At 44.0% G+C, this 24,462-nt stretch overlaps 1 protein-coding gene across 3 annotated transcripts in view; it reads right to left on the bottom strand.

Annotated features, from left to right (window-relative positions):
• Positions 1-1,750: 1,750 nt before the first annotated feature.
• cux1b (cut-like homeobox 1b) overlaps positions 1,751-24,462 on the bottom strand; it is a 54,286-nt gene continuing 31,574 nt past the window's right edge. For 2 of the 3 annotated variants that reach the window (XM_063907833.1, XM_063907835.1), the window contains 16 exons: positions 23,680-23,756; positions 22,926-22,992; positions 18,389-18,437; positions 16,592-16,696; positions 15,922-16,110; positions 15,661-15,719; positions 15,428-15,470; positions 15,235-15,331; positions 13,188-13,988; positions 11,774-11,875; positions 11,104-11,654; positions 10,863-11,004; positions 9,828-10,118; positions 9,498-9,686; positions 7,854-8,118; positions 1,751-7,639 (listed from right to left, as the gene is read on the bottom strand). In XM_063907833.1, the coding sequence (XP_063763903.1) occupies positions 7,159-7,639; positions 7,854-8,118; positions 9,498-9,686; positions 9,828-10,118; positions 10,863-11,004; positions 11,104-11,654; positions 11,774-11,875; positions 13,188-13,988; positions 15,235-15,331; positions 15,428-15,470; positions 15,661-15,719; positions 15,922-16,110; positions 16,592-16,696; positions 18,389-18,437; positions 22,926-22,992; positions 23,680-23,756 (3,508 nt within the window). In that variant the 3' untranslated portion in view covers positions 1,751-7,158. The remainder of the gene's footprint in view (positions 7,640-7,853; positions 8,119-9,497; positions 9,687-9,827; positions 10,119-10,862; positions 11,005-11,103; positions 11,655-11,773; positions 11,876-13,187; positions 13,989-15,234; positions 15,332-15,427; positions 15,471-15,660; positions 15,720-15,921; positions 16,111-16,591; positions 16,697-18,388; positions 18,438-22,925; positions 22,993-23,679; positions 23,757-24,462) is intronic. The other variant, XM_063907834.1, reaches the window with a different exon arrangement.

Below are 24,462 nucleotides of genomic sequence, written 5' to 3'. Positions count from 1 at the left end.
TGAGTGCATTCATTCACACATACACACACAACTGCACAGACACACACAGACGCACTCTGCCAGGGTAGCTTTGCAGGAACTTGATTTTCTCGTAGAGTTTGATGTTATCTGCTCTCAGGCTGTCCAGTTCACTCTGCAGCGCCTGCATGGTCTGCTGCATGGAGCGATTCTCCTGCAGGGGACAGACAAACAAATAGATGACGAATTAGTATTCCCAGAAAAAGACACAGGAATACAGGAAGTGTGTGTGTGTGTGTGTGTGTGTGTGTGTGTGTGTGTGTGTGTGTGTGTGTGTGTGTGTGTGTGTGATCGTGACTCACAGCTTCGAGCTCCTGATTGCGGGAGCGAAACCTCTCCCTTTGGCTGGAGATGATGGAGAGCAGAGAGTCCATCTGGCCCTGAGGCAGCTCAGGATGGGAGCCCACGCCCACACCTTGAGGGAACACAAACAAAAATATACTTATTATAAATAATGGCAAAACTAATGCATACTTTACTAAACCCGCAAGGCAGAAAATCAGTCATATCCTTTACTAACAGGCATACACGGGCATGTTATATGATCAACTATATTTTGAAAATGTAACTTACATCGCTCTGGTCAGGCTATAATCTTCAGCACTGAATCTGACGAACATAGTTTCAGTCAGACTGACAGCACATGCACGGTTTCTCTTCTCTTTCAGAACAAAGTCTTTTCAATGAGGAAATGATCTGGGGATCTTGGCTTATCAGATTTCAACAAACCTCATCCACACAGTCCTTATGAATCACGTTATAACTCAATAAACGATAACTGCCAGGCGTTACCCTTAATAGTCTGTTATTAAGTAATACTTTAGATTTTTACAGAGTAGTCTACATTTGTTGGGAAAGTGTGGATTGGTTTTTAGGGATTCAATATTACTACGGATAGAGCATGTGAATTGTTACTACAAAGTTTATGAAAAGACACCTGTTGAATTTAACTCAAGTACAAAAAATGTAGCTTTTCTCATGAATTTGCTTCATGGATAAAGTACATCTGCCTTTGAGGGGGGAATGACTTTTCTCTCTGAACATTTAAGGTTTAAATTAAAGGTTTGCATTTGAATAAAGGAGAATTTCCATCAAAATGATGTATACGCTTAACTGTGTCAATTACAAACTGCTGCATCACATTGTGGTATTAAGCCACAGGGAGGGTTCAAATAAATGTGGACCCAATTACTTTTGTACAGTGCTTTAAACAGCTTTTGTAAACCCGGAAACATACCAGTAAACATTGCAGAGGCCTCTTTGACCGGATCCGGGATGTTCTCCATGTTGCTGACCTCAGAACCGTCTGCGTCGGGGCGCTGCAGGTTGGACATGTCCTGGATGGTGCTCAGGTCATGCTCCAGCTTCAGGATTAGCTCCTTCTGCTCCGCACTGGTGCGCACTGCAGCTGAAAACTCCACCTGCAGCCCTGCATAACGGCCTGTTGAGGGTGTAGAGGAAAGATAAATATAGTTTGAAAGTTTCTTTTTGCTTTAGATTTTATTTATTAAGTCCCAAAGTAACTCACCTGTGGTGGCTTTAAATGGCAGAAGCAGTCCAACATCCCCAACATGACTGAAACCCTAAGTTACTGCTACACCTACTTTCTTCCCTGAATTTCTAAGTGATCTCTTTCTCTGAGAATACTTTTCAACCATGCATGTGTTCAACAAAGACATTTGCAACAAGACATTTGGCAAAGAAAGAAAAACCCACCACAGTACACTTTCAGTATTTGTATAAAAGAGATTTACTTCAATTATCACACCTAGGGTGCATGTGAATAATAATGATGATGATGAATCAAATGTCAATCATAACAAATACATTGTGAACGTTTCATACAGTGATATTGCTTTTCAATGTTGTAGAAGGGACTGTTTTACAGTGCTGAGAACAAACAACATGATACGTTTAGTAAATAGAAAGATAAAGAAACAATGATACATGAGGGAAAACAAAAGGGAAGGAGACCCCAACAAGGAGAAAAAAGCATCTCAGGAGTGACAGAAGTGCTAGGGAAACATCTTTCAAAAACATCTTAACCATCCCTTTACAGTCATGCAGCCTTTTGTACTACAACACACATGTACGCGCACACACACACACTCACAAAATAAGCAGTGGGAGAAGTTATGAGAATTATTACTTCCACATTGTTGATGACAAAGGTTGGAAAAATCATCTAAAAACACTCTGAATTGCTAAAGCCTCAACAAGCATCTTAAAGCTTTCCAAAAGGAGGGGGGAAGAAGATCTCCCCAGGTCATTTGGTTGTCAGACTACACTGTGGTTTAAGCTATGGGTGAACTGAAGCGACGACACAAGGTAGCAACATTCAGAAAACTGTCAGCAACCTTTCAACAGAGGTGGATAACTAACTTCACTATTTGGCTTTATGCTTCCTCTTAAGTCTTGCAAGCATTCGCTGAAATGTTTATCGCTCCGGAGTCTATCTCTGGGTGTTAAAAACTGTACAGTTAAGCATGAAGTAACTGATAAGAAGAAATGGTTTAAGACTTAAAAATTAGCCAATGTGAGAGGTGAGCGAAAAAACATAAACAAGCACGCAAGTAAAGTGGAGGGGGGTTTAAAGGATGAGTGTATTGTGCTGTATTATGTGTGTATGTATTACTGAGTGTGCTATGCGTACAGCACCACTGATTCGGAAAGTGTTTCCTTACAAAACCCACTTCATAAGATATATTCTAAAAGTATTACAAAAACATCTGAGGTTTTTCTTTCTTTCTTTTTTTTTCCTGAATATGGTGACCAGTGCTGCTGTTTGGGCTTCCATTACAACTAATATGTCAAAATGAATAACCACGACTTCAACAGATTATACAGTAAAGCTTTACGACTTCAGAAAACATGATATGATATACAGCATCTGTTTACACCTTTACAATGTTATTCAACAGTGTATAGAATCATCTGATTTAAATTTGTAGAAAAATATCTGTGGATCATGGAAAAGTCCTGAATCGTCCCTTCTCTCCTCCTGCCTTCAAACAAAAGCATACTGTGACAAAAGTGAATCAATAGCTACTTGATCGACTGTATTTACACGTCTCTTTTCCAAATAACCATTTGAATTGGCACACGTCATAATCAATACCTGTAGTGCCACTATTAATGTCACAGCAAACCTGACACAAACAGAAAAATACAAAATGCCCCATGAATAAATTCAGTGTTATTACAGTGTACGCTGTTTTCTGCATGCTTCCTCCTTCATTCAATGCTCTGGCCTTCCGCTGCTAGTTCAGGTTATGTACAACGTAAGAAATGCATTGTGGGAAAACAACTTTCTGAAATAAGACCCGGACGGAAACATGTCTGCAGGTCAGTCATAAGAATACACAAGCTCGTTGTTCTCCTTTTACTCTTTCACTACACTCCAGGAATTATATACAACCCTCTCCAGAGGGCGGAGAAAAGTTGACTTCAAAAGTACCAATATTTATGAAGTGCATGAGAAATTAATTTGGGTCAAGATGTGGGATATATTACGAACAAATCAGGTGAAATCATCTACATCTAATGACATCACTAGTTTGGTGCCCTGCTTGGCAGTTAAAGGCACAAATCTGATGATCTCACATGGAGTGGGTGAGTTGATGGATCTGGCTATAAAATGGCAAATGGGTTAAGTGCTTATAAACTTTACAGTAGCTATTCATCACAATTAAACACACTGTGGTTGTCCAATCCAAGCAGTCCAACAGAAGGCAATAAGCCTTCAGTATTCTGCAGAAGACAGATGTTTCACATCAGTCGTCCACAGGAAGCGCCAATGTTTGCGGAATTTACAATTATTAGATACACTGGAAAATCCAATTTGACCGAATGCATCCGAATAGAGTGCAATGAGGTTATCAGTATCTTTTGATAGGCTGCCAATACATCTGGATGTACATTCAGGAAAAGGGGGAAGCTTAAGGATGGACTGAGGACATTTTGGATAGAAACCAAAACAGGTGTTTACTCATAATATCTACAACTGTACAGGACAAAGGCCCTTTCTGTCACACAGTTATCTGTAGTTTGAAATAAGGGGCTACTGTAAGAGACTACAGTTTATCATTTATAAAACATGGATACAGCAATCTTATGTTTCAATTTTAGTGTTAAGATGCAGAGAGGAGTCTGTGCTTGGTTCACAACCACTTTTTGAAAAAGGCAAACATTTTCCCAGGATCCCGGGATCGTACTCTGTCGTAGTGTTTACAGACCCTATCCCAAGTAAGTCTTCAAAAAAGATCCTAATAAGTGCTTTGTTACGGACTGCAATATATATTCTGCATAATCATAGGCTGGCTATCTGTTCAATCTGACGTAGCACCCCTGCTAGCTGGTATACTTCTCTAATCTCAATTTGGCAGATATGACCTCTTTCAAGTTACTTGTGTTTTCAAGTTTAGGTAATTTCATTTGACCTATTTGACAATGGGACCTGCAAGTTATGGTAACGCGATTACAGAGTGGGCGACCTCTATCTAAGGAAAGCTGCATGCCCTGCCGAACGTTGGTTTCGGGCTTGCCCAAGAAACAGCCGAACAAAAATGAACATTATAGAAGGATAGAAAACAGGAAAAGAGATATGCTATCATATATTCACCGATCTTGATATGTCCTTTGATTCTCTAGCTAGCAATGTAAGAGCATAACTGTTGTGGTAAAAGCTTAATGCTTACGGGAGCATGGACTGTAGCAAACACATTTTTTTCAAAGCTATTGAAATGACACTAAACTTTAGGATTCATGAATATACAAACAAACAAGAACTAGTACATCTTTGTAAATATTAACCAATACTGCCGGCAGTCTATACGTCTAATAAAAATGTTACTTGCCCTCAGGAACAGTATAATCCCTTAAAAAATAGACAACTCAAATGATAAGACATTAAATGAAAAAAATACAGCACCTATAAATAAGCAGAATAAAAACCAAACTATAAATGCAAAATAGCAATAAAACCAAGCTACAGTAAATCATAGTATTACACTACTTTGTGAGAAGATTAATGTAATGGTAACGCATCAAACAGCTTAAAGAAGGGTGTCAGTTGTGCACTAGTAGTGTGTGCAAGTAGATAAGAAATATGACCCCACTCATTGGAAACACTGAACACTCCTCAATCGCACACACTTGTGCACACGCATGTATTGACAGGCATGTGCGCACACACACACACACACACACACACACACACACACACACACACACACACACACACACACACACACACACACACACACACACACACACACACACACACACACACACACACACACACACACACACACACACACACACACACACACACACACACACACACACACACACAAAAGGGGAGGCAGTAGGCTGACAGGCACTGAGGGCTTGTGTGGGACAGGGAGGAGGTGATATGCCTTATAATTTGTAGTGTATACAGTAGAATTCAATGCAAAACATCCCTGGATACAGGACAGACTGGAGGAGAGTGGAAACTTCTCACACCAGGGTGGGGGTGAATTCACTTTGACGGCAGACACCAGAAAGTACAGATCAAGTTCTCTACATAAAACCCATTATTTCAGTCAAAAATTCATTATGGATAATCTTCTTCTTAATTTGACTTCTGAGTGAATTGACCTCGACCCTGACTTACATGCAAGCAAATACAAATGCACACACACATGCGCTCACACAAACAAACCTACACACACACTCTTCCTGATTTGGCCTATAAAAAGATGTGTTTGTGAACAGAGACAATTTGTTGGTGGTGGAGACACACACACACACACACACACCCAGCAGGTCCAGTGCTGGGTAAAAGCTGTGACGTGCACGACCTCAAACAACAAGAGACACGTAAAGTATCATTGTGTCAGAAAGCTACAGTACTACGTGAATTCATTGTATCGTATTTAAAAACGCAACATTATTCCATTCTAATCAGGTTTTTTTTTAAAGACAGTAACTTGTTATTCTCTTATTTTCTGTTCTTATTTTGTACTAATTAAAATGCTTCCTAAAATTCCCTATTTTGTACTCTTTAGAGTCAATAGACTGTGCAATCTCTTATTGGCAACCAAATTGCAATATCAAAAAAAAGAGATCATCCTTCATCCTTTAAAGAAGGGTTTAAGGAGGCAAAAAGAGGGTTCTTTCCATCCTTCCTCTTCAGATGAGTGCGTGTGTTTGTGAGGAATTAGAGATCCTTCTGGCCATCACATGGCTGTCAGCAGGATAGGATATGGGACACAACAGGTCAAAGTTCATCTCTCTTACATCAGTAACCATGGCAGCTCAGCCGGCAGGCCTTCCACTACCCTCTTAAGAGTGTAGGAGTGAGATGAAAAAGAAAACATGCTGCCATTGAGAAGAGAACACACACACATACACACCATTTTTGGGTGTGTTTACACACAAACAAATTAACAAACAAACAAACAAACAGGTGCACACTGACGCAACCCCTAACATACAAAAACACACACACACACACACACACACGCAGTGAGTGAAAAAGGCAAAGGGTTTGTAACAGTCACTCTACAGTGTGAAAAATGAGGCGTCTCACTGAGTGAGGGGAGGTTTGTGGACACTTGGGAGGTGAGAAGAAGAGCGGAAAAAATCTCCTTTAAGAAAGTGAGAGTTCTTGTAAGAGAGTTCCTGTCTCTATTTATCATCTAACAGTGTCTATCACTGTGACAGCTGCTGTGTCAGGCCTTGCCTGTGTTTCTGAGTCCAGGTTTCATCCTCAGCTGTGGGTCAGACCCCAGCTCAGGAGTAACCAGTCTGGTGCACCAGTGGCTGGTGATAGGGGAAGGTACAGCAGGGCCGGAGGCCAGCAGGACGGCTAAGTGCTTTTCTCAGTACAAAAACAAAACTCAGTTTAAAAAAAAAACGGAGACGCATAGGTTCTCTTATTTTGTTCTTCTAGGTATTCAGTAAATCTTCTTTTTAAGGGTTTTGCCAACCGCTCTTTGTTTCTTTCCTCTTTTCGGAAAGCTTTTCTGTAATAAAAATGGCTGCTGAGCTTGACTTTGGCTGTGTCCACTCTCCAACTGGAACAGAGCAGGAGGGGTCCAAGGTTAGAGGTCGTGAGGTTATGAGACAAGAGGGATGCAGGATGCTCAGGAGAAGCTAGAACTCCCACTCTGAGGGATCCTCTTTGCTGGCAGCCTTCTCCAGCCTGTGGATGATGTTATTGAGATTGGCTGCTTTCTTCTTGCGCAGATTGTTGTCCCTGGGGTTTCTGGCAGGGCCAGAGGCTGGGATGTTAGTACTACAGGCAGAGCCACTGGAGGATGCCTCTGTGAGGCTGAAGAGCCCCATACCACAGCTGGAGCCTGGCCCGGTACAGTCTAGCTGGTCAGGGGAGTTATTAGATCCCCCTGCCTCAGACTCCACCTCCATGTCGTCTTTGCATGCTCCTCTGTGATCCTCCAGTCCGATGCCCAGTCCCTGGCGTGTCTCCACTGTGCCTTCGGATTCTGTCCCATCACAGCTGTCCCCCTCTCCTGATTTGGACCCTCGGAGGGATGGGGAGCCCCCCTCACTGCCAGGCCCTAACCCTCCAGCTGCCTGGATCTCCTCTATGAAGAGCTCTCGCCGGATGCGTGACCTAGCAGAGACACAGAAGTCAGTCACACTACCCAAATCCTTAAATGAAATCCATCAGATGCAACACATTTTACATTTCACTAATCTTAAACTGTTGCATTAGCGCCCTGATGTAAGGTTTATTAGAACACTTAAACAATGCCCATTTATGGAACAAAATAATATGGATCCATCATACAAATACACACATAGGCAAATGTAATGCAATAGCTCACCTGTAATTATGGAACCAGTTGATGACAGTACTGGTCTTCAGGTTGAGCTGGGAGGCCAGCTCCTCAATGGTTTTTGGGGAGGGATAGGGCTTCTGCTGGTAGGCCCTTTTTAGGGCCTCCTTCTCCTCAGGGCCCAACACCACCCTGGCCTTCTTCAAATGCTGCTGACCCGGGCTATGGGAGCCCTGGATGTAATCTTGCCCCACTAAACCCACGTCCACAGGATGGCTATCACTCAGGGAACTTAGCCGCCTCTTCATGTAAGCTAAACAGCAAATGAAAAACAAGAAGTGGAAATCAGTGCCTCAGAAAATACATTCATTTGATAAATAATTAAGAAGAATATCAGCAGTACATTATATCTTGGAGCTCTGGAGCTCTAGTTAATTGTTTGGTTTATCAGTTAACAACAAGCAATATTCCAATCATCCAATCAAAAACATTAAATCGTTTTTTCTTTATCCACCTTCTAAAATAGGAATTTTTGCATGGTTCTTGACTCTTCTTCTATCTTCTATGACGGCCACTAGGTGGTGCTATCGTCTTTCTCAGGAGCTAACAATGAAAGCATCTCTTCCATTTTAAAGCGAACAAGCAGCCATTCACACGGGCACCAGCAGCTAAAAACGAACAGCTCATGGCAGCTTTGCATGAGGTTGACATTTTCTGAACCTCAATATATGCTGCCGGATACATTAGTGTTGCAGAGAAAAACCCCTCAGAGCAAGGTTAGACCACTCTGAAAGTTGTGTGCTGCCTCGCAGGCTTGTACCACAAGGGTGAGAGGTCAAATGCGGTTACTCTACACTAGGTCCATGTCTTTCCTCTGGGCTCTGCTGTCAGCTAGGACTATTCCCTGTTGCTATTCAGATGCATTACTCTGGGGTCAATAATCTGAAACAAAGTTGAATGGAGAGTAACCCCACCCATCCGCAATCCAAACTCACTGTTGTTAGGTCAGTTTTGTTTTTTGCCCTTGTGCCTTATCTGCGATATCAGAAGGCTAAACTGACCCCTGATGCTTGTGCCTGCTGGCAGGTTCAAATACGCGTATCCCTGTTCTACAGAGGGAGCTTCAAGGGAGCAGTGGGGGGGTCACTGCGAGGCAGCGAGCAGGGTGAGGCCTTTTGGCTTTGCTGATTCTTAAACGCATCATGCAAACAGAAGGGAATAAATAATGATGGAGTGATAGAGTGAGGAACAAATGATAAAAATACAAGCTTATAGACACTGATGACTATTATGATGATGAGGATGATGAAGAGGAGTGCTGATGACTGAGTAAGCAGGCCCCCGGCAGTCCCAGAGCTGTCACATCTAATACAGTATGTGATGTCTACAGTCCTGATTGCTACTGACATCACACCAAGATGACTGTGATCTGCACAACATGCTCTGCTGTCCTGCACAAAGGATATTGTGTGTGCAGATGTGCATGTGTAATTCAAAGGCTGCTGTTTTTTTGTGACGGTATTTATGAAGTAAATGTGTGCTTAAGCAGATAACATGAACGTTTTTCTGTCAGGGTCTTTTGTTCATTATTTGGGGAGACATGTTGCTCTATATTTCTCATCATCAAGCTTTTACCACACACACACACACACACACACACACACACACACACACACACACACACACACACACCTTTCTTCTCCAGGCGTTTCATGTCCATAAGTTTCTCCACACTGTGTGGGTCCTGGAGCCAGAGCTGCATGCGGACGAAGGGCTCTCTGCCCTTCAGGCTGAGCTTGTGCCAGGGTTTGGGCCTGGCCAGCAGGTCTGAGACAGAACCCTGAGTCAGACCCAGGATAGTCTCCCCAAACAGACGCTGGCCTGGTTAGGGCGAGAGAGAGTAGAAAGGAAACGGTCATTTCAGAGGACTGATTCTAAGGCTGAATAATTAATCTTGATTTAGGGGAGGGGTAAAAGAATAAGCAACTAAACGGCACGGACAGCCACTCCTGTGTTTCTTACCAAGGTTATTATCAGTCAGCACCTCCTTAACCTTTTTGGTGATGGCATAAGTATCAAGCTCAGCAGACATGGCAACCATTTCCTGGATACTGAGACCCGAATGACCGGGGACAGGCAGCGGGGTGCCTGGCTGGGACTCCCCACCTGAGGGATCCTCAGACGCAGGTTTGAGACTGGAGGACTGTGAAGCGAGTGGATCCCCTCCGAGACCGTTGACAGACTCCTCAGCTGAACTGAGGGGTGACTCGGGAGCTGGGCTGCAGCTGGCAGATGTCTTGGGAGTACCCTCTGCTTGAGGAGAACAGACAGGGTGAGAAACATCACACAGGTTAGAAGACATGTTGCCATGTTTCACAGGTTCTTCTCCTCTCCCCGCTGGGTTTGGGAGGAACTTCATTCACACTAAATCAACTAATTTAATTCCTGTTAAGCAAACATTAAAGGTGCTTAAGTTTTCAGTTTGAAGCTTTTTTGGCTTCTTCCTCCTATTCCTTCATCTCCCTGTCTCTGTCTGTGTAGTACTGCTGTGCAGCTCAGCAGGCTGGAAGAGAGCAGTCATGAGGAGCTGTCAGTGTACATTAGCTGCTGTTTACACCCCCAGAGAGAAAGAGAGACACGCAAATGCGCGCTTACACACACACACACACACACACACGCACACACACACAGAGCTGCCATCTGGCGCTGCAACACTAACTTGTCTATGACATGACAAACCAGCAGCTTGCTGGCTGACACTGCCACAGCACTGAGGATGGGGGGATGGTGGGAGGAGAAGGGAGGGAGGGAGGGAGGGTGAAAGGGGGGGTGGATTGTGTGAGTGACAGAATGACAGTAACAACTAGCCACTAGCTCTAATCAGGCTTTCAGAGAAATGCTCTAGCTCAAAGAGCCTTGTTGTGTGAATCCATGTAGTCTATGAGCTGGTGTGTGTGTGTGTGTGTGTGTGTGTGTGTGTGTGTGTGTGTGTGTGTGTGTGTGTGTGTGTGTGTGTGTGTGTGTGTGTGTGTGTGTGTGTGTGTGTGTTTTGTTTACCTTGGTTCTGAGCTGGCTGGATGTGTGCGTTTTGCCCCTGGTCTCCATTGAGCCACGGCTGCATGCGGAGGTATGGCTCTCTGATCCTCTGGTTCAACTTGTTCCACGGCTTGTGTCGAGACAGACTGTCACTCAATATTCCCTGAAACACGCAGACAGAACACGGCTCAGACATGCAACCACTGACTAGTAAAAACAGAGCAGGGCGCACACACAATCCTTTCTTTTGGCTGCGCCTCACCTCTTTTGAGTCCTCCTGCATGTGGTTGTCCTCTCCTGTCTGGCTGACTGCGGCCCTGCGGGGGTCAGTGTGCATGTTGCTCCACCACTGCTCTCTCCAGTAACCCACTCCTCCAGAACTTCCAGAGCGGCCGGACCCCTCCGAGCTCCGACCCAGCCTGAGAGCTCCCTCAACAGACATGTCAATCCCTGAAGAACTCCTGCTCTCCCTCTTCACGCTGGAGCTGAAGTCCAGGATGGGAGACGGGGATGAGGGGCAGGACAAGAGGGAGCTGGTGGGCTTCTTGAGGGAGAGTGCCAGGGGGTTGTAGGGGGGAAGGGGAGCGGTCAGCGAGGAGTTTAGGAAGTCCCTCTGAGATAGTAGTGAGGAGGAAGACGAAGATGACGCTTTGAGGAGGGGCTCCATTGCAGATTGTTGGGCCTCCATCTCTCTGCGAGCTTGCTCTAGGATGGAGCGGATAGCCTCATCCGACCCGTGGCCCCCTCCGCCTCCCATGCCGCCTCCACCCCCACCTTTCAGTCCTGTATACGAAGGCTGAGCATGGGACAAGTCTGTTGAGAGAGGAGAAAGAAAGGGCCGTCATGAGACACACCAACAAACACTCACAGCCACACTACATCATCTTCAATGGTTCTAATCCTCTGGAGAGGAGAGGAAAACTGCGACTCACCAGCTTTCTGCACCTGCAGCTCTCTTTTGGCCTGCTCCAGAATGGACTTGATAGCCTCATCTGAACCAGCCTCTGGGGTGCGAACCCGGGCGGTAATGTTACCTGAAGGACGAGAAGAGGGAATGGGAGGAGATGAACGTTCTTGTCAGATTTGGAAGCAGAGATTACCAAGTACAGAGCAGGTGAAGAGAACAAAACCAGAGTCTATAGGAACACTGAATAATGACACCATAGCACAGCACAAAGAACAACATTCCCACCACTGAGCTGCAAGGCAATTACACTGAAGGGGTTGCCATCTTTTCTCTGGTCCCTTTGGAGCACCCGCATGCACACGTGCTACAGGGTTTGTATAGTAAATGCTCCCCACAGAATAATAATCCACCAATAAAGTCCCTAAATACACATGCTGGCTTCTGCTTTGACGCAAGTCACTGGAACTGTGCGGTTACCTTCAAGGCACACACGTATATATGCATGCCTCCCACAAGTTAATAAACGCCAACTCACATACACACACGCACACATCATAGACACTGTTCACCCCAACACGAACATGCCACACAGACAGAACGTGCTAAAATCTGTGTGTGAAGGGGACAGACCTGTGTGTGAAGCTGTATTGGAGAGGGCTCTCCGCTTCGGAACATCCTGAAACACTCGGCTAAGCTGGGGCTGGCCTGAACCCTCTGTTAAAAACAATATACCACACACTATGTTACAGCTCTGGTGTGTTTTTATCGTCTTTTACTGCTAGACTATATGGTGCCCTATAATGCTGTGCAAATATATGGAATTTGTTGGGATTTCCATCCAGTGCACATTATAGTACCATAAACACATTGATCTTTACCATCTGTGGCCCCCTAGTAGGAATCAAAGCCCGGCCACTAACAGGAATTACGAAATACTGCAGAATAATGAGTATACATTATTTAAAAAGGGAAGTGTTAAACAGGGACATACTAACTGCAGCCTTGTTTTTAACACAGACTTCTTTACTAGGACTAGGGTGGTTATATTTGTGTGTACCACTGAGACCACCTTCAATCAGAAATGTCCTGATGCGTTAACAAAAGCAGGCCCAGGCTAATCGAATCTACCCGTAGTTAACAGTACCCTTGTCTTCCTCCTAGTTCCAACGATCAATACTATTGATGTGTGAAAGGTTTCTGTATTGACCACGATAGCTAGGAGAGGCTCTTGGGATCAGTGCGTGACTAAGAACTCACTCAAAAACACACAGGTGTGGCACAGGATGGGAGTTAGGAAAGAGAAAGAAAAATATAAAGCTAGTCCATATTGACAAGCTAATCAATGGCCATGTGCAGGGCTGTACACATGCAAGACATACACGCACACACACACACTCACTCACCATCACACGCACACACATTAGGATACACAGACTCACCTCTCTGCCGTCCCTGGATGCTGCGCAGTGCGAGGATGTTTTGCTCATCGGCGAGGAACTGCCTCATCTTGTGGAAAGGCTCCTTCCCCCGGATGGTTAGCTTGTTCCATGGCTTCGGTCTGGCAAGGATCTCGCTCACCGATCCTTGGGATAGTCCCAGTACATAGTGGCCAAACACTCGCTGGCCAATGTTGTGCTTGATCAGCTGCTCTTTCACCTGTCGGGCAATCTCTGACGTGTCCATGTCCTCCCCGTCCAAAATACTTCCCGTGGTGGCGTCAGAGTGGCTGGGTGATGGGGACGGGGCACTGCCAGCGGTGCTGCTCCCGTTTACAGGAGCCATGTCTGGGCTGGCTGGAGGTGGCTGGGGGCTGCTGGCTGCCAGAGGGATGGCAGCTGACCCAGAGCCTGGGGTGGAGGTAGGGATGGAGCTGAGGGTTGGAGTGAAGGGCGTGAACAGCAGAGCTCCACTGGGGATCCCAGACGACTCCTGCAAAGCTTTGGAGTAGAAGGTCTGAAGCAGCTGCCGCTGGATCAGGGAGTTCAAAGCCATCTTACCACCCACCAGAGGGAACACAGGGGAGTAGAAATCCTGTCCAATGCCCGTAGGACTGAAAGGGTGCGCTTCGCCGCTGCTGGTGGTGGTGGCAGTGTTGAGGGTGTCCGTATTAGTGCGAGACAGGGGAAACTGGGAGGAGGAAGGAAGAGAGGGAGGGGGAGAAGGGGGCGACGAAGAGGGATTGCTGGGCATGGTCTCCTCCTTCGTTGTGGACTCTTCTGTCCCTTTCCGCCCGGCTGACCCTACAAGAAAGGTCAAACACACCATGCATTATGGGGGGGTCAACAAAAAAGGGGTTCCAAAAAGAGAGAGAAAAAAAATAACAAAAGTTATCTTAATCAAGTCTTTTCCAAATTAGTGAGCTTTGTTTTCCTTTTTTGCCAACCCCCCCAGACAAAGTGCCCATGCATTTGTGATTTCAACCTTTCTTGTAAGACACAGCCTGGAAGAAAAAAAAGGACAAACAAAAACATTTGACACTTTGCCACTGAGGCAGATTAGCTTAGCCCAGGGCTCAGTCTCCCTCTCTCACTCTTTCGCAGGCAAAGTGGAAGTAACTGGACAGGGTAAAATGATCCACAGATAGCCAATACACCATGCAAGTCCTCCTCAGTGATGTTGTGGCTTGTAGATGCAGTACCAGAGTCTTTCATTAAAAATACATCCAGGTGAAAACAGAGCAATAGAACGGAATTGAAAAACATTGTTTATGGCTGAACAGAAAACAAATGCATGTCACTAAAAAACAGCGACTACACAGCTCTGCTGACTCTGAGTAAAGGCCTTACTTCACCTCTTTCCTCAATAGGTAGACTGATTACATTCATAAATTCACCAAAACAAAAAGAAATATAAACTGAATTTAGTCAGCCTTTTAACTGCTAGAATCCATCTTGATGGAGCGCTGGGAGAAATATTATTCTACTGCATAACCACTGAGACCGTAACATGATTGAGTAAGACAGTAAGCAACCCTAACTGTGAATGTTAATCAATTCAAAGCTATTCAACTATTCAAGCCTAAAGCTATGACATTTCAAACATATAAACACTGTTGCAGAGGGCAAGACTCTCGATGTAGGGGCGAACGTACGGTGTCCTCGATTTTGTGTACTGCAACTTTGTTATGGGTCAGGCTGACCTCCTGCTGCGGTATTCCAAGATACCTTCCTCTCCATGATGTCACATTTCTGTACCATGATTACAAATTTTACTGTGGACCAAATGTTGCAAATCATTCCCCAAAACATGATGGTTAAGTATTCTCAGAGAAAAAGAATCTATAGGCATTCATTAAGTATGTATACATTAAACTGCTACCTCTTATTATAGCTGTACCTGCACGGCCTTACCTGCAGCTGAACCTTCATCTTAGCTCCAATAAATACTGGACTCCCATTCTGTTGGCATTTTGTGCTGGTCCAGGTTTTGACTGGGCAGTGTTGAGGAAGCGGCCCTTACTATAACCGTACATTTTCACAGACTTACCGCTGAGCTCAGTGTTGGCAATGCGCAGAGCGGCGCTCTCAGATTGAAGACTGCGGTTCCTCTCCAGCAACAGCACCTCCAGAGGTTTGGATGAGTCCTGGTTGAAAGTTAAAATGTACGATTTGTTTCATCATTAACTTAATAACTATTGCTGCAAAATGACGTGTAGGTATATTGTAACTGTAACCTTTACCTGCACAGAGTCAGATGTTCCAAACTCCATGGACTTGAGGATGCTGAGGAGAGAAAGGGGGAAAATCCACATGAACCTCCTACTAAAAAAAACACATCTACAGTGCTAGCTTTACTATTTTTGACTCTTTGAGGACAAAAAAAGGATGGAGAGGCAGACACACATCATCTTTACCATTGTCAAACTAACAATGTATATGTCTGTGCGTGGACTCCTGTGTGTGTTCTTCTCACCTCAACTCCTTCTTCACCTCCTCATAATCAGCTTGCTTAAGCAATTTCTCCTCCAATTCCTGTAGATAAATGACATGGAAATGGATTAAAAAGTCATTCTTGGAACTTTATATGTCTAGTACTCTTTTCAGAAACTTTACTCTAGATAAAAGAACAGAGCTTAAAAAGTTTGATTATAGATTCAGGTGTGGTACACCACGAAAATTGAAAATCATTCGAATGACAAACTCAAAAAACTGCAGCGATGTTTTCTTTTTGTACCTTGAGAGTGGCGGTCTTGCTGCTGAGCTGCTCCTCCAGCTGTGCGATCTGAGAGCTGGTGGTCTCTCTGAGTTTGGTCAGGCTGGCCTGCAGTCTCTGGACGTCCTCCACCAGCTGGGCTGTCTCCCTTTCTTTGGACCTTAGCTCCACCTCAAGACCTGAGTGGGATGCCCCCTCCGTCGGCTGATCCTTAAAGGGAATAGAAAGCAATTTAATCAAATCAGCAAAGTAAAACTTATACCACAGTCCTGCTTTCAGATACTTTCAATCAATCACTACAGAAATCAGACCAGGTCATGGTACTGATTATTGTTTTCATCAGGTCTTATCCCTTAGATCAATAAATATTTGTGACGATTTAATTAATCAAAACCACCCAAACTGAGGATCAATGAAGCTGATACTTTGGTGTGGCGGTCTGTCACTAACTAAACTTCACCTCAGCAGTCAGTTGAATGGACCCAATAAATAAGTCAATCAATACACCGATCACTTATTGCCACCCTGGCAACCTTTCCATTGCAAATCAATTAACCATTGATGACACAGATGTCTGACCTTTAAGATAAGTTCATTGCCTCTGGTATAAAAAAGGCGCAGCTGATCTTAAGACTATCAATACCTATTTGTCAGCCATGGAGTAAATCAGCAAAGGAGTGTGATCTGTTACCGTGTCAGGGTCGGCCTTGGCCGGGCTGCCCAGCTGCTGGGATTGGCTGCTCAAGGACACCTGCTCTCTGAGCGACTCCATCTCTCGCTGAGAAGCCTCTGCTTGCTGGGAGAAGGAGAGGAAGAGTTTAAGAAAAATCAACAAGAGATTCTAACACTGTCATAAATGTTCAATCTAAGGCTCAATTTAGAGATACTGTGTAATGTTCTTTTTGGGGGGCACACACACATGAGCAAGAGCAATCTATCTAAACCCTATCTAATAAATGTACAGGGAGAGAGCATAATGTGTAGGAACTTAATTTACTTTGGAGGATGAGGATGTGTCTGATATTTATCTCAACATCTGTTTTCAGGCTCTGCAAAGTAAACGGATGAATTGACTACACTGCACCCGGGTTTGACGTACCAAATAGGGAATCAGATTGAAGGAGTAAACTTTTCAAATAGACCACCTTAATTTACCGTCCCACTGTTTGTGTATTTATGGAAAGGAAGTCCAACCCCTCCCAGCAAAAACAAACACATACTATAAAGTGGAGGGAGGGCAGAGAGAACGCAAAGTAAGTGTGGGATGATGGCAGAGGGGGGATTTTTCCTTAATTGAAAATATTAAATTAGTCCTGAGAATAGAGCTGATACCCGTTGTTTTGTCTTTATGGCCAAACCGCCAAGCTCCAGTCGGGAATCATCTGCAACACCGGCCAACTTACCATCATTAAGAGTTACAGGGAGCCGATTCCACAGTGTTCCTAATTGCAACCATATTGAGAGCTTGTATTGACTGGGTGGGAATTGGACTGCTTGTTGTAAGAGAGAAATCCTGTTTTCCATTTTCCCTTTATAAAAGCGTATAAAAAGTCTGTGACTGAGCTGGAGGCCATGCTGTCATCCTCTGTAAACCTCAAATCAGAAGTGTGAATAGTGTGTGTGTGGCATTATAGTCGGAGCACTAACCTTTAGGCTAATATTAACATTACATGCCTATGCTACCCCTTTAGCCACAAATCATACTCTTGGGCTAATAATGAAAGTTAACAACAATGACATTAACAGATACCACAGGAATATTTACAACACAAGGGCAGAGAGCACGCCAGGGGGCTTACTTCAGCAGGGGGGGTTTACTAGGTGTGTATTAAACATGTAAAAACAAACAGCAGCCCGCACAGTGAGAAGTCATTATTTGTTCATGGAAATCTCATTTCATAGATTCTGAAAAGACGGATATTTATATTTTAACAGATAAGCCTGTTGATACTCTATGAGTGGTATTCTGAAACATATTTTATTTAAAATAAGATCAAAACCAAAAGTGTGTTAGACCATCAATCAATACAAACAGTGGAATGTATTTTTAAACAAATGCAACTCAAACAGGAGTAAATAGTGCTTGAGTGGAGGACTACTTTAAGAACCAAATCAAAACAAGTTTACTGTTCTGGTGGATGCAACAGCATGATGGTGTACATGGGATTGACTACACAAATAGACAAACTGCAGTTACAATGTTCAACATTTTGAAAGGAACACGTCACCCTGTGCAACTTTGTGTCTCAGAGCGATCAGCTAAATAAGGCCTTTCAAAGATACTTGAAGGTATTTTGGATTTGGTGTTTTTGTGACATTTGTTGACAGTAATAAAAATTGAATATCAGTAGAATCTCTATGTACATGCATCAATCTACACACATTTTGCCTAGTGTCTTTTTCTCTATTTAAATAATAAAAATGTTGAAGGCTAGTGTGATGGAGGATTTGAACAGGGCTATGTAAAATGTTCAGCTATGAAGTTTACCTGATTGGCTCTTTCCAGGTCTGTCATCACCATCTCGATCTCATCGGCCCTGAGAAAGACATTTACTGTTACAACACAGGAAGTGACATTGCTTGAGACAAATAAAAAATAAAAAAGGAAAGAATGGATAATGGAGAGATGAATCCCAGGAAGTACACTCCGCACACATCACGTGTGTGCGATTGTTTAGAGAGAACTCATTTAGGAGGCTGATGCCGTGTCCATTAAGCTACTGTCTAAATTTCACCTTAATCCATTGATTGTGAACTCCATAACCCAAACAGCTTGTATGTGTGCATGCATCCATGTATTTAAGTGTGTGTGTGTGTGTGTGTGTGTGTGTGTGTGTGTGTGTGTGTGTGTGTGTGTGTGTGTGTGTGTGTGTGTGTGCACGCACATGTAAGCCCCTAAACCCAGGCTACACTAAAACAGAGGGATTACATTAATAGAGCTCTAAGTCCTAATACAGCAGACTAATCTGCTATGAAGCTGTGTGATTGTGTCTGACTAATGGTCTGGATGGAGGCCATGGTTCACCTCTCACTTGCTAGAGGTCACACAGCAAGAATACATCCTCATAATACCACCTCTTTTTGAACTTAAGAAAAAAGTGAATAACCCTCTTTCATGAGTGACGTGAAAACCTGTCACTTAGCAATGAGTGAAATGTTGAGGAAACTTAGAAAGTACATTTCAAAGACTTGCAAAAAGTGTAAGTATAGACCATGGTTAAACAACTGCCAAAATATGATTTCCCTTTCTCTTAATTAGTTGTGAGTCAGCGTGTGCTCCAACATAAATGTGTTTTGCCTTATAGGGTTACAACAGAGAAATGCATGAACATATTTGTGTTTAATGCAGTGCAAAGACACAGTGTGTATGCATGAATGTTTATTCAAGATATTATATGTTGATAAGAACACAAGAGTGGCATTGAGTTCAAAGATGTGAGCACATATGTGCATCACCGTGTCCATTAAGACCTTTTGATTTCCCTGCAATCTTTTGACAGTGAACCCCCTAACCCACGCAGCTTTTGTATTTGTGTGTCACAGTATGAAAAACAGCGTTATGTCCCATAGGCTTGAGTACTACTGATTTGAATGTGTTTAACAAAACAGACACAGTTGATATTAGGTCAACATTGTGCCACAGGCAATGCAGCAAAAAGAATCAGATGTGGGTGGGAAAGCTTTTCACTCTACGCTTTTATTCTTTCCCTTACAGTTAAAAGGATCTAGTATGCATTTAAGCAACATAATAGTACACTACCTCACTCAGCTTTTATCCTGTCTTAAGCTATAGTGTGCGGACCCATGTGCGCACACACACACACACACACACACACACACACACACACACACACACACACACACACACACACACACACACACACACACACACACACACACACACACACACACACACACACACACACACACACACACACACACACACACACACACACACACACACACACACACAGGGTCAGAGAGCCAACAAGCCAGAAAAGCTTGTAATGGAGAGCGTTTATGGGTAGTAATGCAACCCAAATACACCACCGCTCCTGCTCCAAATGTGATCATTTAATCAAAGTACAGATGCACAAAGTCTTCTTAAATAACCTTTGGATTTGGCTGTATTTGGGAATTATAAAGGCAAAGCTAGAGGCTGAGGGCCAAAGCAGATCACAGGGAAGGGATTTTCTCCATATCCTGATACAGTCAGTCAGTCAGTCAGTCAGTCAGTCAGTCAGTCAGTCGCTGGGCAGGGCAGGAACTGTCCTTGGCCAGCTGATGCGCCCAGTGGAATTAATTCATCAAACACTAAACAGTAAAGGGATGTCCTTATTAATGGTAAAATCTGATTTTAAGCCACTAAAACACACCTACACAACTTAATACAGCAGCCACAGGGAGGAGCTATAGAGTACACGCACAGCTGCACTGGAAAACCACATAGACAAACAACACACACGCTTTTGTACCATGAAAACCAATGGGTGCACAAGTGACATCAGTGAGCACTGTAGGACTTCAGAAACAAGCCCAGAGCCTCTAAGCCCCTACTGTACTTCCTCTATCTTCGACAGGCCTTTTCATCTCTTATCATCTTCTCTCGCTTGCTCCTCACTCAACCGCTCCTTTTCTTTTCACCCTCTGCCTGCCTCCATCATTTTTCCCCTCAACCCGTTCCCTTCCCATTGCCCTCCACTTTTCCTCCTTTCATCTTTTTTTCCCCTTTCCACCTCCCCTCTCTCATCTTTTGCCCTCTCTTCCTCGGCCCTTGTCCTCAGTGCCAGCAGGATATTCCCCTGATTTAGATTTTCATTTCCCTCCTCTATCACACTCTTATCCCCTCTTCCTCACTGTAGCCTCTAGCCCCTGACTCGCTTTTTGCCCTCTAGCTTTCATCACTCCATTCCTTTTCTTTCCTTCGCTTTCCCCACATTGCGTTTTCACAGCGTGTTACCTTAGGGATTTCAAGGAGGCTTAAAAAGAAGCTAGCTGTGAGAGTGTGTCTGCGTGCGTGCATGTTGTGCGCCATTTTGAGTTTGTTTGTAGTAGAGATAGACACAGGCAACAGTCAAAAGGCTTTTCTTTCTTAATTATCAGAAATGAAATGTTTTTTTCCAAAATGTTATCAGGCCTTTTATACACAGTTAAAGCAACACAAGCATATACAGGAGCATGCACACACATGCACACAGAGTATCCTGTGGGGCTGGGGATCAATATATCATTAATCTTTAACAGGGACTAAACGGGCAAAATGCGGCCAGCCAGACCCTCACAGCGCCAACACACACAGGGGGCTACGCTACATATGCAGGCCCGCCTCCCGCTGCCTCACACACACTCCGGGCACTGCAACATCGACCAAATTCTCTGAGAGTGTGTACGTCCGTGTCTGTGTGTGTGTAAGTGTATTTTAAAAGGCAGATTACCCGAATGCAGCAGGAGGATGGGGGATTTGTCACGCAATGTCCTCCTTAGTGGAAAGTTTAGAGCAGAAAATGTGTGTGTATGTGTGGAAAAAGTGCATGATATGTATGGAGTTTGTGTTTTGCAGGGCCAAAATATATGCAGTCAAAGGGTTAAAAGTTGTGTTCAGCCAAACACTGGCGATTTGCTCAGCCAAGCAGTAAACGGGGGAAGGACTCCAAGGACTGGGAGGGTGCAGGGTTAGAGAGGGTTTGTGTGTGCTTTAAAGCGTTGCATTAAAATTTCAGATCACAGCACGCCACATAGTCAAGGACCCTGACTGCCTCAGGCTCACGAGTGAGTGAGTGTGTGTGTATTTGTATGAGGATGTGTGTGTGTATGTGGGCTGGCATGTGTTTATTAGCTTCTGCAAGCAAATGGGGCCTGCTATATATGTCTTTTCAAAATGTGTTTTCTTCTGACATGAAAGGAACAGACAACGATGCAAAAACGAAGAAAAAAGTGTAAAGAAATGAGTGAAAGTAGAGGAGCGCTGCGACATATAGTCATGAAAAAGAAAACAAAGAGGGGGGGGCTTCTATGATAAACTATGAGCCTATTGATTAGTGCCATTATACTGCATACGATATCTTCTGGTCGCCTTTCCTCTCACATTCGCAGTGCAGGAGAAAAAAGACGGTGTGCTAGAAACGAGGGGGAAAAGTATCCTGAAGAACAGAGGAGAGGGATCGATCTGTTTTTAGCAGCCAATCAATTTAACAACTCTGTTAATGGAGAGACACAGTGAGTTCGAGGCAGGGTAAATGGCGTGGGGGGAAAACCTTAAAAGCTAAGTTGATCCTCTGCTGTTCTCTGTAGGCAGGGCGCACACAAGGAGCCTTTGGACACCTTTAGAAATAGTCAACGATATAAAGAAAGAGCTGATGGTTTAAGAAAAGTGTGATCTGTTTTTTACACCAATTACCAATAAAACATCATAAAAGGCTTTGTTTTTCTTGTCAGTATTTTAAACTTTCTGAATGCTGCTTTGGGGGCTCGAGAGGCCCTGGTTCTCGCTACTAACCCCGAGGGAACAAAGAGTGTGAATGTCATAAAGTGCCCCTTCACAGAAAGGAGTGCTGACATGGAAAAGCTTCTGTTCTCATCCTCGCCACTTCTATAAGATCAATAATGATAGATGCCTACAGCTCAAGTAATTGAAGCCACCTTATCTTAAAGGTCTTGTTCGAAGCCTGCGTGGCTTTTAGTCAGAGATCTCAAAGCGACCCTCGTCAGCTTCTCCTCCTCCTCAGGACCCTGATGAATCAGAGAGTGCTTTAGCCTACCCCACACACAGAAAATCTCTATTTCGGTGCTGCTGTGGCTGCAGAACGCATTACAATCCCTGTCCGTATTTACAGTGCGTTGGGTAATGCTGGGATTTGGATGTTGCCGAGCGTTGTGGGAGACAATCCAGCTGTTGGGGAGAGAAGGGGGGAGTTTCCAGGCATGGAGATCCACTAAACAGGATGATTATGTCAGGAACAGACTATGGAGGAGCCAGAGGGGAGAAGTCACCAGCAAACACACGCATATATCACCAGGACACGTACTTTGCTGTGGATTCCTCGTCATACTTGGTCTTCAAATCAAAGAGCTCGGCCTGAGTTGTTTCAAGTGCTGCAAAAGAAGGAAAAAGAGTCGGCTGTGAATTCCCATACAAGAAGTCAGCTTTCAAATAAATAATATATAACCCAGTAGGAACAATACTTAAAAAAAATGTTTTAAGAACCCTGAAAGGATATTTTCTTTAACTGCTTCCTAATAGGAATTCTGTGACTAAAACAAAATATTGGTTATTTAAAATAAGAACTTACCATATATATGCTACCCCTGGTAGTTTGAGGTTTATGAAACGGTATATTAACTATATTCACAAAAATGTTGATTTAAATTTTTTCTTCTAAAAATATCTTCCTACGATTTATTTTTCTTTCACCACATTTTTTAAAATAGGTGACATTTTAACTTTATATTTGTTATTTTTTCTTAGATTTCCTCAGATTTCTGTACTGCTCGGGCGTTTATCTTGACGAGTCAGGTAGGGAGTTACTTGCCAGTCTTGCTAAACCACTGTCAATCTGATCAAACCACACCCACCTAATCCAGACGAAGCAGATTAAGTGTTCAACTTCACTGGGGATTTTTTTCCCATTCAACTTTTTCAAACATGCAAATTCCATTAAAAACACCTAAGAGTTGAAAGCAAGCCTTTAAAACCAGCTCAACTTCATATTCAGTGATAAGGTTGCTGTTTTAATTGAGCGGGCTAAAACAGTTCACAGGTCTGTGTGTGAAGGCTGGTACCTGTCTGTAGGGACTGGGCCTTGTGCTCGGCCTCTTCCAACCGTGAGGACATGGAGTCCTGGCTCTCCTGGAGTTTCCTACAGAGGCAGACAGAAGGTGAGAAAATGAGAGTTTGGAGAAAGAAAGTCACAGATAGAGGTACCCTATCAGTAAATCTTTGGATCACACTTTGTGGCAACGGCAACTATTCTCTATTTTCCCACCATTTCTGAAGTGTTTTCCCCACTAAAATCCTCCCAACACAACCCACTCCTCATTAAGCAGCCCTATTAGGGAGGAATGTCTGGCCACTGGGGCACACTGCACCCAGGGGGAGAGAGAGGGAGGGAGGGAGAGAGAGAGCAAGGGTTTAGTAAGAGAGGGGGAAGGGGGTGTCAGAAACCACAAGGATAAAATAGATTCATTCTTAGCATATAAAAAGTTGGGCTCTGCTGAGAAATTGCCACTGCGTGTAAAAACATCAATAATCTAGCACAAAGACAGTCTTTATGGCACTCTTTGATGCCCCCCTTCTCCGCCAATCTGTCTCTCCTGTCATCTCTATTTTTCAGCCCTCTACTTCATCCTTTCATCTCTCGCTCTCCCTCCTTCCCTCACTCCTTGCAGGATAAAATGCATCAGAGGTGCCATCCATTTACTGCCCCTCTCAGACACAGGAAGTCAGCCCTCTGCAGACAGGAAGAGGCCTATAAAACACTGACGTAAAGGAAATACAGTTGGACAATTGATCTTCTGCTGCACGTCTGAAAGGAGCAGTGAGCTTTAAAACGGCTTCACGGCAAA

The sequence above is a fragment of the Eleginops maclovinus genome, chromosome 18 (genome assembly GCF_036324505.1).
Source record: "Eleginops maclovinus isolate JMC-PN-2008 ecotype Puerto Natales chromosome 18, JC_Emac_rtc_rv5, whole genome shotgun sequence".
Lineage (NCBI taxonomy): Eukaryota > Metazoa > Chordata > Actinopteri > Perciformes > Eleginopidae > Eleginops > Eleginops maclovinus.
The sequence above is the reverse complement of the archived record's forward strand: the minus strand, read 5'-3'. Positions and strand labels throughout refer to the sequence as shown.